This window comes from Amphiura filiformis, chromosome 17 (assembly GCF_039555335.1).
Source record: "Amphiura filiformis chromosome 17, Afil_fr2py, whole genome shotgun sequence".
Lineage (NCBI taxonomy): Eukaryota > Metazoa > Echinodermata > Ophiuroidea > Amphilepidida > Amphiuridae > Amphiura > Amphiura filiformis.
Window position 1 is genome coordinate 10,020,947 of NC_092644.1, and position 15,317 is coordinate 10,036,263.

At 37.5% G+C, this 15,317-nt stretch overlaps 1 protein-coding gene across 1 annotated transcript in view; it reads right to left on the minus strand.

Annotated features, from left to right (window-relative positions):
- The window catches only part of LOC140136906 (histone-lysine N-methyltransferase EHMT2-like), a 98,285-nt gene that overhangs the window by 49,405 nt on the left and 33,563 nt on the right, over positions 1–15,317 (minus strand). Inside the window, 7 exon segments of the mRNA XM_072158557.1 lie at positions 1,388–1,426; positions 4,677–4,792; positions 6,497–6,585; positions 6,588–6,600; positions 7,544–7,645; positions 11,132–11,206; positions 14,394–14,548. Of these exon segments, the coding sequence (XP_072014658.1) occupies positions 1,388–1,426; positions 4,677–4,792; positions 6,497–6,585; positions 6,588–6,600; positions 7,544–7,645; positions 11,132–11,206; positions 14,394–14,548 (589 nt within the window).

Consider the following 15,317-nt stretch of genomic DNA (forward strand, 5'->3'; position numbering starts at 1 on the left):
GGACTTTATTTTTGTTTCCTTTTATATACCTCATCTGAAGATTCCCGCCATCTAATTGGTTAAAAGCGGGCATAGTTTTGACTATGCCCATAAATGTAACTATTCCCGGGCAAAGTTCTGCGTGTACTTTTTTCCAGCGCAAAATGATATTACACACGCGTTAATGTTTTCACGCGCTATATTACGAGGAAATCGCAGATTGATTGAAATCTGTGTGCCGTTCGCATTGACACTATTAATTTCTCTTCCCAAAATCGATGCTTTTAACCAAACAGATGACAAGAATCTTAAGATTTGGTATATAAAACAAATATTGACTACTTTTTATTCGGGGCATGGTTAAAATTATAGGCCCGCGGTGATCTTCAAACAATGACTATGCCCCTCGGCTACACCTTGGGGTATAGTCATGGTTTTGAGGACACCGCGGGCCTATAATTTTAACCATGCTCTGAATAAAAAGCAGTCAATATTTGTATATTAATAGTTAACTAAGTTTGCATACCAGAGATAATATTAACCTTATCAAAAAGGAACTAAACAACTATGTATTGTTTCATTTCAAACTGAGGTGATTCACAATGCATATTTTCATGGCGGAGTGACCAAGGTATAATATGAATATTTTTAACCATTTCATTCACAGCAAACTTTTCTTAATGCCCACCTCTGTGTTTGTGATGAATGTAATCCTAAGGGGGCAAACCAAAAAATTCATAAAGCCCTATAAATGCAATTACACATAGTTTCTTTGCAAAGTGTACCTTCTTTTAATTTCGTTCAATCTTTTGGATTGTTCCCTCATTAATATCCTGCCCAGACAGTGCACTTTTACGGCATCAACCTTCTTTTTTTTAAATCTGCCTTTGTGTAATTTCTGTGACATGCAAGTGTAGACAGTTAAGAAAAAAACTGTGCATTCCAAACACTACTTACCTGAATGTGTTTCAGAATGACATAAAACTGAATATGCAACAAGTGGCATTCTCAAACAAACAAAATATGACACACAAACATGCAACAAGCGATGCAAGAATGCTATAAATGAATGAGCATGCTCACATACATGTACAACCTCAAAACACTATGTGTGCTACATTCAAAAAAACTTTGTCACTGTGACACTGTGCAGAGTAGAGTAGAAAAGGTGCATTTTGGCTTGAAATCTCAGACTCCAACAAATAACAATTAAAACATCATTATATGGATAATTTTTTTCGAAATATCAAAAAAAAAAAAACTTTCTTGGATGTGAAAAATGCCTTTTTATTTTCTCATAAATAACACAACAAGAATCAATTATAATGAACTGAACAAAAAAAAAGTTTTTGTTTTTGGGGAACTGATTTTAAATAATGATTATTTACAGATCGAATAGGATACTTACTTCACAACGGCGTAAAAATTTTCCCTTGCAGCTATATGCCTGCAATTAAAACAACAGGTGCAAGTTAGGCCTAGCTGACTTTTGTCTTTCACTCTCAACACTCCTTCCGACTATCATTCAGGGCAATTTCTAAAGAGAGGTTAACAATTTTTTTTTGGGGGAAGCCCTTTGTTACCTAGAACTACGAGAGTGAAGCTTTAAAAAAATTCCAATGTACGATTTTGTACAGAAAAACATCTTTCACATGTACCAAAAGGTCATTCAAGCTGTTTCGGGGCTCAGAAAAACTTGTGATATCAATTATTTCCAACCAATTTTGGTGACTTTACAAGGGGGTTGTTTATGAATGTAGAAGAAGACATTCAATCTACAGAATGAAAACAATACAAAACGTTATTCCAAACAGACATGATAAATCCCATGCCCACAGCAAACCAATATAGTAACCCATCACCATGTGACCGTGTTCCATGTGACCATGTTCCATGTGACCAATATTCCAACAGGTTTTGTTCTGAATGGGTTGTATTCCAACAAGTTTTGTTCTGAATGGGTTGTATCCTAACAGGGTTTGTTCTGAATGGGTTGTATTCAAACAAGTGTTGTTCTGAATGGGTTGTATTCAAACAAGTGTTGTTCTGAATGGGTTATATCCCAACAGGGTTTGTTCTGAATGGGTTGTATTCAAACAGGTGTTGTTCTGAATGGGTTGTATTCCAACAGGGTTTGTTCTAAATGGGTCATTTCCCAACAGGTTTTGATCTAAATGGGTTGTATTCCAACAGTTGTTGTTCTAAGTGGGCTTTATTCCAACATGTTTTGTTCTGAATGGGTTGTATCCCAATAGGGTTTGTTCTGAATGGGCTATATTTCAACAGGTTTTGTTCTGATTGGGTTGTATTCCAACAGGGTTTGCTCTAAATGGATTGTCTTCCAACATGTTTTAATATGAATGGGTTGTATTCTAACAGATTTTGTTCTGAAAGGTTTGTATTCAAACAGGTGTTGTTCTGAATGGGCTTTATTCCAAAAGGTTTTGTTCCGAATGGGTTGCATTCAAAGTTTCAAACAGATTTTGTTCTGAATGGGTAACGGACCAGTATTTTGAGTACATTTAATATTGAAAGTCTATTGAAAAAATGACAGCGCTCTGAAAATTTGGACACCAAATCCCTTTCCCTGGGCATAGTAGAAGCCCTTGACCAAATTGCAATACAAACCACTGAGCTCTCTTAGGATTATCAAAATTTGGAATTCACAAAATATATGACAAACAGAAATATTAATACAATTTTTATGAGTATCGTTGAAAGATTCAAGGCTATAGGTATCAGATCAGGTCACATATTAAAAATACACTGGTTTTAATAAGTTTAACAGTACATACTATATATCATGTACCGTTTCAAAATGCACAAACAAATTTATATGCATTTTCTGTACGGTCAAATTACAGAAAACTGCAGGAAAAGTATAAGTACATTCAAAACCACACTGCAAACATTTTTGTTATTCTATATTCTACTTTTCAGCCGTCAAAATATTATTGTTGAGAACCAATCATGCAAGAATTTGGATACAAAATATTGGGTGCACTCAGGACTTCCCTTCACCAACAACCATGAAAAAAACTGTTGCCTAGAGCATAACCTGCCTCAAATACTGTAAAAACTTGATAGTTAGCATATGCGCTTACTATCGAGCACTTTTGAAACATGCAAACATGAAGAGCCCCATCCACAAAAGTGTAAAGGGTTTCAGCAAATCATCGATACACATAGTTATCTACAAACAAGTAAACCTGCAAATTTGTGTCACAACCCCATTAGCTCAGTTGGTAAAGTGCCGGACTTTGATATAATTTCATGTTTTCAAAAGCGCTCGATAGTAAGCACATGTTCTAACTATCGAGTTTTTACAGTAGGTTTAAAAATGAACCCACACAACTTGAGAAGCAAGTATTTCATTATAATTGCAGAACTTATTTCGACGACAAGTTTGAGATAATTTCAAATTATGGTGCAACACAAACATCTTCTTTCTTTGAACATGATTACGATGCACAACTGAAGTGTGATCATCACCACCAGCAGTCAGGTGACCAAGCTGTCGGGATTAGCTACTTGCAGTTCGCCATTATGCACTATGTGGGAGAGCCTCGAACTGGCAGCATACATGAAAGGAAGAATTATGTAACCTTACACAGAACGTTATGACTAGTTCAATTCCCATTCATGTATGCTGCCAGTTCGAGGCTCTCCCCGCACATAGTGCATAATGGCGGAACTGCAAGTAGCTAATAGGGTTGCCAGATTGCTTTAGGTCAAGCAGGATAGGGTTGCCAAATTGCTTTAGGTCAAGTTGTGGTTAATAGACCTTTTCAGGACTTTCATGAAGAACATGATTGGGCTATTCCATTTAAAATCCACACTATCCCTGTGGACGATTTTGGAAGTATCTTCCACAGGGGGATTGAACACATTAGGCAGCTCCATTTGAACTCCATACACCCCCTGAGAACGATTCAACCTTACTCTTCCATAGAGGGAAGGCAGATGTCAAGTAGAGCTGCTTAATGTGCTTATTTCATTTACAATTCATACTCCCACTGTGGAAGATACTTCTTAAGTCTTCCACATGGGTAGTGTGGATTTTATGCATGGCATCAAACATATCCAACCCATCCATTTCTGGCAATTTGAACAAATGTGTGTGAAGTAAGAGCAATGCGGCATGTGATTAGTACGAGTACCACGCCACATGCTAATCGGCAGTGTGTCATCGGTTGGAGTGTTTTTGTTTACTGTATGCTACATCTTTCTGGAAGTAATTTCAAAAGATTTTTGATCAGCTTGAAAAGGTCTATAGAACACCATACAAAGAAATCAATCTACGTCTGTAAAGTTAACCCCGATTTAAGTACAGTCACAACTGTCACAACATTATTCAGGGAAAAATACGGGAAATACCTAAGTCTACAAAAAAAAACTATCATTGCATACATGTATTGGGCTATTCCACTTAACAGCCACACTACCTCTGCGGAAATTTTTTGAAATATCTTCCACAGGGGGAGTATGGATTTCAAATAGAATTAACATATTAGGCAGCTCCGTTTGAATTTCATACACCCTGTGAGAAAGATTTTACCTGAATCTTCCACAGAGGGAGGGCGAGTTTCAAATAAGCGTTGGTTAATGTGAATTCATAGTCTCCTGTGGATATTTTCACAATCTTCCAGTGTGGATTTTAAATGGACGAGCCCATTTTGGAATGTAAGGTAACTTACAGTGGTGTGTCTCCGTGGATGTTGACGGCTTGTACATCACAACCTCTGCTAAGGAACAGGTGGGTCAATTCATCTGCTCCTGCAAACGAGGCCCAATGAAGGGCCGAGTTGCCTTCCTAATAATTACATACATAACAGAGTGAAATTTTTATTTAAGACGTGATACAGGAAAGAGGTATGAACATGACATCAGTAATTAGGGCTGTTATATTGACGACAAAGCAATTTATTTAGAATTTATAGAAAGCAGTGAATTTAGCCCTCAAAGCATGTTTGGCTCCCTTGTAACCATCGAACAAATAAAGTGAGAACCGCTGTGCTAAGATGATAGATAATTTTCTTAACATAAAGCTGAACATTATTAGTTGTTGACAATTTCTGTGTCACACCAGAATACCACATAGCACAATCAAAGTGATTATAAATGTACATAGACTAAGGCAATATAAACAAATTTCAATTGACCATCGATGCTTGGTCGATCCATATAATTTATGAAATCAATTAATTTACTATTGTTAATTCCGATAAAATAGTAATTTGTGCCTGTAGTGATATTGACCAATATAAATTTAGCGCTAATTATGATTACCGTATTCATTCCAATAAGCGCCCATGCCCCAATAAGCGCCCATCCAGGGTATTTTCAATTTGCTAAAGGGTACATTGAAGTGAAAGCGTGGATACAGTGAAATAGCTGGAGGAGTAGAAGTGCTGTGTAAACTAGCAATACATTTTTCTGCAGAAAAGCTACAAAACGTCTTGCAGGATCCTTTTACAACGGACATAAATCCATCTCTAATAAACGCCCCTTAAAAAAAAAATTAGGTAAACCAGGTAAAAAATAAGCACCCACCCAAAATGACATTGTTAAGGGCCCTGGGCGCTAATTGGAATGAATACGATAATTAGTAGATAGTTCATTAATAACAAGCATCAAAGCAGCATCGATGGTCGATCCAGAGATCGAGCAAATTTGTTTCCGATGCCTAAGCCATAAGTTTTCTACTTTTGAATTTCTGTTTTGTCAATATGTCACTTCCATTTTCTTGTGGCTTTCCGTGTTGAAAACAACAACAAACACACATATGTTTCTTTTTTTTCTTTGTATTTTATTCACTTTCTATTTTATTTATTTATGAAATTTTCTACCTCAGATTCCGTGAAATTTGTGCGTATCACAGAAAACTTATGGCTTTAACATAATCCTTTTCATATCAAAGTTTTCTGAAAAACAGCTGCCATTTGTTTATGGATAACCCAGTTTACTATTTTGGCCTGAACACATCTGCATGAAAGACATCAAGCATGGTTGTCAAGTTTTCAATTTGTTCAAATCTTAAGTGGCCAAAATTAAAGACCACTTTTCTTTCCATTAGGTGATATAAAAACCCCTGTTTTACCGGCGGCCGGACCTTTCAAGTAGGGTCGGTCAGGCCTTTTTTGTTGTTGTTTTGGAAATGACCCAAAAAATCACCAAAACCTGTAAATATTTTGTGATTTGGGAAAATACAGAAAAAAAAAATTGTTCCTGAAATTTGGGTGGGCATTCATTTGTACAGGGTAATTATTCCCCAATTTGTTCAAAATCTGGGTCGGTCGGGCCCGTAGAACAGGATTTTTTTTTTCGTCGCCTTACTGTCATATTATAAAATGCCAAATAGCAGTAGTAATTTTTGGAAAATATTTTACCTGATGACCCCATGTTGACAGTGGCCAAATAAGCTGTATTTCATAACATTTTTTGACCTCCTAGCTTACTGCATCTGGTTTTGGAACCTGATTTGAAATGGTCTCCGACTCGGCTATGTAAGCCTTACCTTGTCCCTAATATTAGGATCAGCGCCTCTTTCCAGAAGGTACGCCACCACTGGATAGTTCTTGGATTCCGCTGCCCAGATAACCGGCTCCAACCACCATCATCCTGCATGCAAGACAAACAATAAAGCAAAAGAAACATTGCAAGTTGCACTATAGTTTGGAATGAAATGCCGCTTTCTTTGCTCACTTCTTAACCCTAACACGCCCAGGTACTACAAAATACTACTTGATATACGTGCTGTTCGTGCATGCATCCCACGTGGTGTGACGACGCAATCGCCCTTTCGCTGGCCAGGCCAGCCCAAGACCTGTGGCAAAGTGTCGCAGACCTAGTGCTTGGCATGCAAGGGGTCTTGTGTTCGAATCGCACCCAGAGCAAAAAACTTCTTTGTTTTCTGTCTTTATTGCTTCCTTCATTTCCTTCCTGTCACCAAAAAGCCCCTGGGGCGTTAGGGTTAGTTGACCATTATCGAAACTCAATATAGGCTTAATTAACCGTAACACGCCCAGGAACTACAAAAATATAATTTGACCTCTGCATGACCTTTGGTAACCCTTTCCTGCCAAATTGCATTCAGGCATCTTCAAATTCTTCATATTTGATAATGTTGAAGCATCTACAGTAGTGGTGTCAATTTGCAACTCTTTCCCCCAAGTGGTTATTAAATAAAAACAAATTTTTTTGTGCACAACACTTGCTTGTAATACTCGGCATATATGGGGGCTCGTCCGGGAAACCAGCCTGTATTTAACTCTTAGAAAACAATTCATTTCAAAATGTGTTCTGTTTATGCTGAAATACCTTCCTTTTCTTTGAAAATTCCATAATCAACTTTGTTTGAAATCCCCATTTCCAAAACATTTTTTTTAACACCACCATTAAAGCAATTTTAAGACTTGCAGCCTGGGAACTGGCATTGCCTCAATATATTTGCCAAGTATTGTCGTTGAACTCCAGGAAATTTTCCAACATTCAAGAAACAATTTCTTTATTGCTTTATCATATATATGTACAGATTCCTGCATATTAAAATGTATCAACTCACCTGTACATTGATGCTGACTTTCCTGAGTGATAAGATGAACTGAATGGCTTCTAAACTACCAATCTTAGCAGCAGCATGCAGGATTGACATACCATCATCATCCTGAATGAGTGGAGCAAAATCATATCAACAAAATCATGTACATAATCTACAGCTACACTCCACCAATTAACTTCTTCCGACCGTACCAAAATCAAAATGTTCCTTCCGCTTCTTCACTTAATACTGTCAGTGAATACTCTTTGCTTGTGAAAATTTGTGAAGCTCATTCACTGTTCCCCACTTTCCAAACATTCTTAAAGACTCACTTATTCATGCAGGATTAATAAGGGAACTAAGGGAACAACCCAAAAGTTCGATGAAGCCCTATAAACGAAAGTCCTTTCGTTAGGGGGGGAGGGGGTCAGAAAGTCGGATTACGTTTGTAAAAAAGTAGTTAAAACATCGGTCAAAGGTTATCTTTTTTTAAAGATTTAAAATATAATTTTCAAATTTTAGTATTTTCCGAAGTACGATATTTAAATTTTACAGTGGTTTCTTCAAAATGATTTCAAATCAATATGGAGTGCAGTACTCGCATCCTGCAACGTCATGTAAGTTCATTTTTAAAGCAATTGTCCAAGCAAACACAAAACGTTTTAAACATGTTTTGGGGTTTTGGTTTTGGTAGAAACGTTTTAATAACATTAAAATGTCGGGTTATATCAGGGAAATTGTGGGATAGGCTTTTACGACGGGAATTCATAACAATTAGTGGGTTTTTTTAGCAGATTCACCGTCAGACAAGTTTAGAACTGTCAAGCTTTCGTCAGGAGTAGCTCTGACTTCTTCAGGACAAAGTACCTCAGAAGAATGAGACATGTAGACCGCCCCTTGCCTACTGATGGCTCTGAAAAGAGCCGTTCACTGAAGACTGTCCCTTGTCATCAGTGAACAAGCAGATCTCGCCTATCTGCTAATTTAAAAGGTTTTTGGTGGCTCTGAAAAGAGCCGTTCACTGAAGACTACCCCTTGTCTACAGAAACAAGCAGAACTCGCCTATCTGCTGATTTTAAAGGTTTGGTGGCTCTGAAAAGAGCCGCTCACTGAAGACTGCCCCTTGTCAACAGAGATTAAGCAGATCTCGCCTATCTGCTAATTTAAAGGGTTTTAGTGGCTCTGAAAAGAGCCGTTCACTGAAGACTGCCCCTTGTCTACAGAAACAAGCAGACCTCGCCTATCTGCTGGTTTTAAAGGTTTGATGGCTCTGAAAAGAGCCGTTCACTGAAGACTGCCCCTTGTCAACAGAAAACAAGCAGACCTCGCCGATCTGCTAAATTTAAAGGTTTGTTGAATCTGAAAAAGAGAGCTGTTCACTGAAGACTGCCCCTTGTCAACAAAGAACATGTAGACTGCATATACTGTAATAGTATACGGCTTACCAGGAACGGTTTGGTCACTCTTGGCATATCATTTCTTCTCAAATTGTGACCTAGGTCCCGACATTTATCCAGAGCAGTCTCATCCCCTGGTTATGTAAAGGTCATTTTTACCGTCATGAAAAAACGTTATGTATGAAAACATACTACAAAACTATTTCTAAAATGTTTTCAAAAAGTTATTGTAATATAATGAAAAATATTTTAAAATAGAATGCAATATTCGTTTCTTCCATAAACATGATCAATATCCTAGCATTGTCGCACCCCCTCCACAACCCCACACCATATAGCGACGGCCCCTGTATCCTATATGAATATACGGGTTGGAATTTTCGATATTTGTCACTTACGTTAGAGGGGAGGGGGGAGGGGGTTAGCTTTCTAACGAAAGGACTTTCGTTTATAGGGCTTCATGGAACTTTTGGGTTGTTCCCTAACCAAAAGTCTGATGACGTCCTATTTAAACGACATGGGAGGGTGTCAAAAAGTTGGATTACGTTTGTAAAAAGCAAGTTTAAAATTTGGCCAATATTGTTGGCCAAAGTTGATCTTTTGAGGTTGGAATTTTCAATATTATACACTTATGTTACAGGCAGGGAGGGAGGTGTCAGCCTCCAGGCAAAGGCATTTTGTTTATAGGACGCCTTCAAAACTTTAGGTTTGTTTCCTTAACATTGACAACATTGCAATTATCAAATTGTCAATGTTCTTGACATAAAAATGGAATTGACCTTTTTTTAACATTGTACTTTTCTTGGTTAATAAAAGTTCAAAATTGCAACAAAAGCATAGAACATGTCATATATTGCTAAAGTGACTGGACACAGGTACATGATTGGTATGATTTTAAAGCTTTGAAGTAAATACTTCAAATAAGTTACACCTCTTTTGTTGACTTTGTGCGGGTGACATATATCCAAGTAGTTGATATTTTCATTTCAATATCAATGGTCAATATTTTTTTGAAAATCACAACACCGTAAATAAGCCATTTTGAAGAATGACAAACACAATAGGAGGGCGCTGTTCAGTTTGGGTAAATCCTTTTGACTTTCAAAGGTTTTACCCACACTGAATGCCCTCCTATTTTGTTCGACATTCTTCAAAAAGGCTTACTGATTCCATTTCACAAATTCACATCACTTTATTACCATATCAAAAACTTTTGTACAAAATAAATGAAAGCAAAGACCCAGATCAGCCACCTTAAAGCAGGCGAGGCATAGGGCCATGAAAAAATAACCAATACAAAGACAATAAAAATACATACAAGGATAAAATACAAGATAATTACCATATAGCGATACTATAAAACGTTGTCCCATGATGGTTCATTGTGAGCATGATAAATTGAAAATGGAAGATATGAGGGACAATTTGCTCATGTTAATACGCATTGTCTCTGTGTGTGTGTGTCTGGCCGCCTATTTTATCGGAGACTAATGATCGCACGTTCCTCAAACTTGGTGGGTGGTAGTCTCGGTCCCAGCCGATTTGTGCTTTTTCGTCACTAAACAAACCGTCTGGCGACAACACCGAAAGGACAATCGGGTCAGTCCATGTCAAATCAACCAGGGGTCCCCAGTTGACCCTCTCAGATTTGGATGAAATTCCATCAGAATAATCTTTTGTGGCCACAATGAACCCATACAAAAATTTGGCCTCATAGGCCATGTCGCTTTTGAGAAATGGCCCTATGAAGTTTGGCCCAGACACCCCCCCCCCCCACCTTATTGGCACTTACTGCAATGTTGCATTCTAGCTAACCTTATATCATATTTTCAGAATCTGGCTCTAAATTTCAGATATCTGCTTTCCTTTTTAAGTTATGAGCACTAAAAGTTGGTAATTTATTCAACCGCAAAGGTGATTTTGTCGTTTTGGGGTCCCCTGGTGCCAAAAATATGTGATAATATGACTCAAATGTCACAGATACATTGTCTATGGGTACATATCTGAGCCCACAAGCAAGTTTGAGCTAATCAAACCATTATATACATAACTTTTGTTACCAGTGTGTTATTATTTTTTGAGAAAAATGCTAAAATAGTCACAAATTTATCAAGGGGTGTAGTACCACCTAAACTCTGGAATTAGTGATTACTGTAATATTTAGTGGAAAAATAATTTCATTTTTTTGATGTTGCTTTAAGATTGTATTACTTACCAAATGCTGTGGATTAGCACCATTTTTGACAAGGTATTTCATGCAGAGTACCTGGTTATTTTCAGTTGCCACATGCTGTAAAAACAACATAATAAAATACTTAAGGCTAACCTAGAGTCCAAAGTTTTCCGTTTTACGGAAAACGGAAGAAAATCACAGAATCGGAGGTACAACACGGAAAATGACATTTTTATATGATGTGACAAAAATTGTTAAAAGATAAGAGAAATAAATGTTAAAAACAATCATGAGTTATGTATGTCAATTTTATGATAAAAATACTGTTAAATAATACCGAAATAAAGGTAAACACATCAAAAGAAATAAGTCCCCCTCTGAAAATTTCGTCATAACATCGTAGTAAAACTTTGTACCAAAAAAAACTTACTTTGAAATAATTGACCTACCTTGACCTAAGGCGTCGGCACGGGTGGATCACTCTGCCTTGCCATCTGTATCATGATGCTTTGCCAAGTTGTTCTCTGTTTTGCTAGCCTTCCAGCTTCTACCAGGGATGTCAAGTTAATGGTTGAGGAATCTGTCTTTATGCAATCCATCCATCTCTTTGGTGGTCTTCCTTTTGGTCTCTGTGGGAGTATACTTGCTTCCAGGAGGATTTTGGGGTATCTTGTGTTTGGCATTCTTTGGACGTGTCCAAAGAGCCGCAGTCGTTTCTGAGTTACTTTGTTTAAGATGGTGTGGTTCATTTCTAGCGATTGACGGATGGTTGAGTTTTTAATTTTGTCTAAACGAGATACTCCCAGGATTTTTCTCAGACACATCATCTCGAAGACAAGCAGACGGTTCTCATCTTCCTTTTTCAAGGCCCAGGTTTCTGCACCATATAGCAGGATGGAAAGAACAAGTACTCTGTACAGTTCAACTTTGGTTGAGCGGCGAATATCCTTCGCACTCCAGATTGGTTGTAATCTTTGAACTGCACCTAGCGCTTTGCCTATTCTGTGTTTGACATCCTCCTTGCATGTTCCTCTGCCAGATATTTTTTTTTCGAGGTATATGAATTCGTTTACTTGATTTAGATTATGTCCATTAATATTGATGTTGAGCTGGATTTCTTGTCGACTGATGACTTGAACTTCTGTTTTGGAAATGTTGATTTTGAGCCCTAGGTTGGAGCTATTTTTGAATACTTTGTCCACAAAAGTTTGGAGGTCCCTGGGTGTTTCTGCTATAAGAACAATGTCGTCGTGAGCGGAGGTTTGAAATAAGCTGGCCTTGGATATGTGCTCCTATGGTGATGTTATCAGTTGCATAAAGCATAACCAGTTCGAGGAGGATATTGAAGAGTTGGGGCGAAATTACACATCCTTGGCGTACACCCACTGTTGTATGGAACCATTCCGTGAGGTCACTATTTACTCTCACTGCATTGTTGGATTTGCTGTAGAGGGCTCTAAGCATATTGATTATCTTAAGCGGAAATCCAAAGAAGCTGAGTGCTTTCCATACACCCTCTTGCCATACCGAGTCGAAAGCCTTCTCAAAATCTATATAACAACAGAATAACTCCTTTCCCTGTTCAAGATATTTTTCTGTAATTTGTCGCAGTGTGAACAGTTGATCCACAGTCGACCTTCCTGGGCGGAATCCCGCTTGAGATTCGGAGATCACTTCTTCAGCTTTCTTTAGTATTCTTCTTTGGATAATTGTGGTGATGATTTTACCTGCATGGCTTAGTAAGCTAATGCCCCTATAGTTACCACAGTCCAGTTTATCCTTCTTCTTGTAGATAGGGGTAATGATGGCTCTGCCCCAGTCGTCAGGAAATGCTTCATTTTTCCATATCATATTGCAAAGTTTGTGCAATATTTCCACACCTATTTCTCCGGTAGCTTTTAGTTCTTCGGCAGTCACATTGTCATAGCCAGGGGCTTTGTCATCAGTGAGTTTCTTAATAGCACTGATAACCTCCTCTTTCAGGATATCTGGTTCTTCCTCATCCATAGCCATTTGTGGAATGCTATTGGTCATTTCAGTGAAATAATTATATTACTTTGAAATAATTATATGACTGTTTACTAAGTGTTTTGTGAAAATGAAAGATGTCCATGACTTCATGGCTAAGTAAACCTAAACTGAAGACAAAAACTGCCCTTTCCAAAAGTCACAAAATAGGCATATGCTTGTTAACTGCAAGGCGTATTGAGACAAGGAATGGAACTGGCAATCTTACAACTCACTGTGCTGAACTCTGCACCATGGCTGAATGATCAAGAATCGATACACATTACAGTAAATGTTCACTTGGTGAGGATTTTAAACTGCACTCAAACACATGGGGTTTTCCATTAGTAACAAGTCATGAATCAACTTTTGTGACAAGCATAGGCCTACTTTGTGACTTTTGAAAAGGGCAGTTTTTGCCTTCAATTTAGGCTCATTCAGCCCTGAAGTCATGAAAATCTCTCACACAGCACTTGGTAAACAGTCATATAATTATTTCAAAGTTAGTTTTATTTGTACAAAACGAAACCGTACAATGTTATGACGACATGTTCAGAGGGGGACTTATTTCTTTTGATGTGTTTATATTACCAAGGCATGAATCCCCTATATCCCTGCAAACATCGTAATAGTCGGCCTATTATCGTGAGAATATTCCAATTGGAGCATATTGATCGCGATATAACACTTTATTGTGACATTAATATCATTGTTTATACATTTTAAGCTTTATTCATTTAACATGGATTAACAAATTTTACACAGATTACAACACAGAAAATTGATTTTAGAAAACGGTAATCTTCGGACTCTAGGCTAACCATGTTTGTTTTTGCAGTCACCCAACCGACTTACTCAGACACCCTCATAACTAGAAAGCCAACCATATGACAATTGACAACCATCCTGAAATTTCCTCGTAACTTTTAACAAACACGCTAATTCATTACAATCCCATCTGATCCTTGTGGCAGACTTTGGCAGTTCAAATATTTTTGAAAAATAAAATATATTATTTCCAAGAGTCAGACCATGGGCGATCCCAAGACCAAAGGTATTCCTGAGACCATGGACGATCTTAAGACTGTGAACGTTCCATGGACAATCCTTCATTTTGATAAAAGTATACAAGAATATATAACAAATCTTCTTTCTTGTCCCTGTGCATGCAGGGCAGCAGCATTATTCGGAAATCACATATTTAAGATTTAGTATTTCGATGTTAAACAGTTGACTAATAGATGGTGCAAGACCTTTAACAGAAAATGGAAACCTTGTTATTAACACATTAACTTACCAGTGGGGTCCTATGGTCCTCATCAACAGGGTCTATATTGGCCCCAGCCTGAATTAACATTGCCATGATTTCTAAGTGACCTTTGGCCGCTGCTACATGTAGCGCTGTCTCGTGATTATGGGATGGAAACCTGTAATTAGGATCGAACCCATCACCTGCAAAATGCAACAAGGAAATATTTGAAATATATTCATCACTATACTCTGATCAGCTCGTAATAGGCGGGACTCATAACATTGTGTACACATAGCTGGGTGCAGCACCTACGCAAACTGTGTTTGCGTGATTGACGCACGCTTTAAATAATTTACCCGGATGTAAGTTGGGACTTTATTGACTCTCACAGTAACAAAAACAAAATAATTCTCACCTATTACAAGCTGATCTCATATAGTACATGTTCATCCAAGACGCATGTGAAATAATTAATCAGAACTTTTTACATGGGAGTAAAAAAAGAACCATTTGATTATTTCCAATTGTAATTCACTGATCAATGTGCTTTATTTCCTTCTGATTGAAAATTATAACTATATATAATGTGAAATAAACTCTAATAAGTAGAAAGTGAAAAAAAAAATGATTTAAAGAGAGAGATTTAGTATGTACTGCATACTTTTGCGACAAAAAAAAAAAACCGGGCGGGCGGGATTTTTTCCCCAGATACTAAAATGACTCTAAAATATCACCAAACGCTTAAAATTTGGCCAAAAAATTGATCATTTTATGCAAACATATTTTGAGAACGTTCTGAATTTTCCCAAAATTTTTCAGTCAAAATCAATTAATTTTGCCCCCAAACGGCTAATTTTATCAAAAAGTAAAAATCAAATCTCCCAAAACGCAAAATCCAGGTCTGTCAGGTCCGTAAAATGGGGTTTTTTTTGGTTACCTTACCACACTTTATTTTTTTTTTCAGTTGCC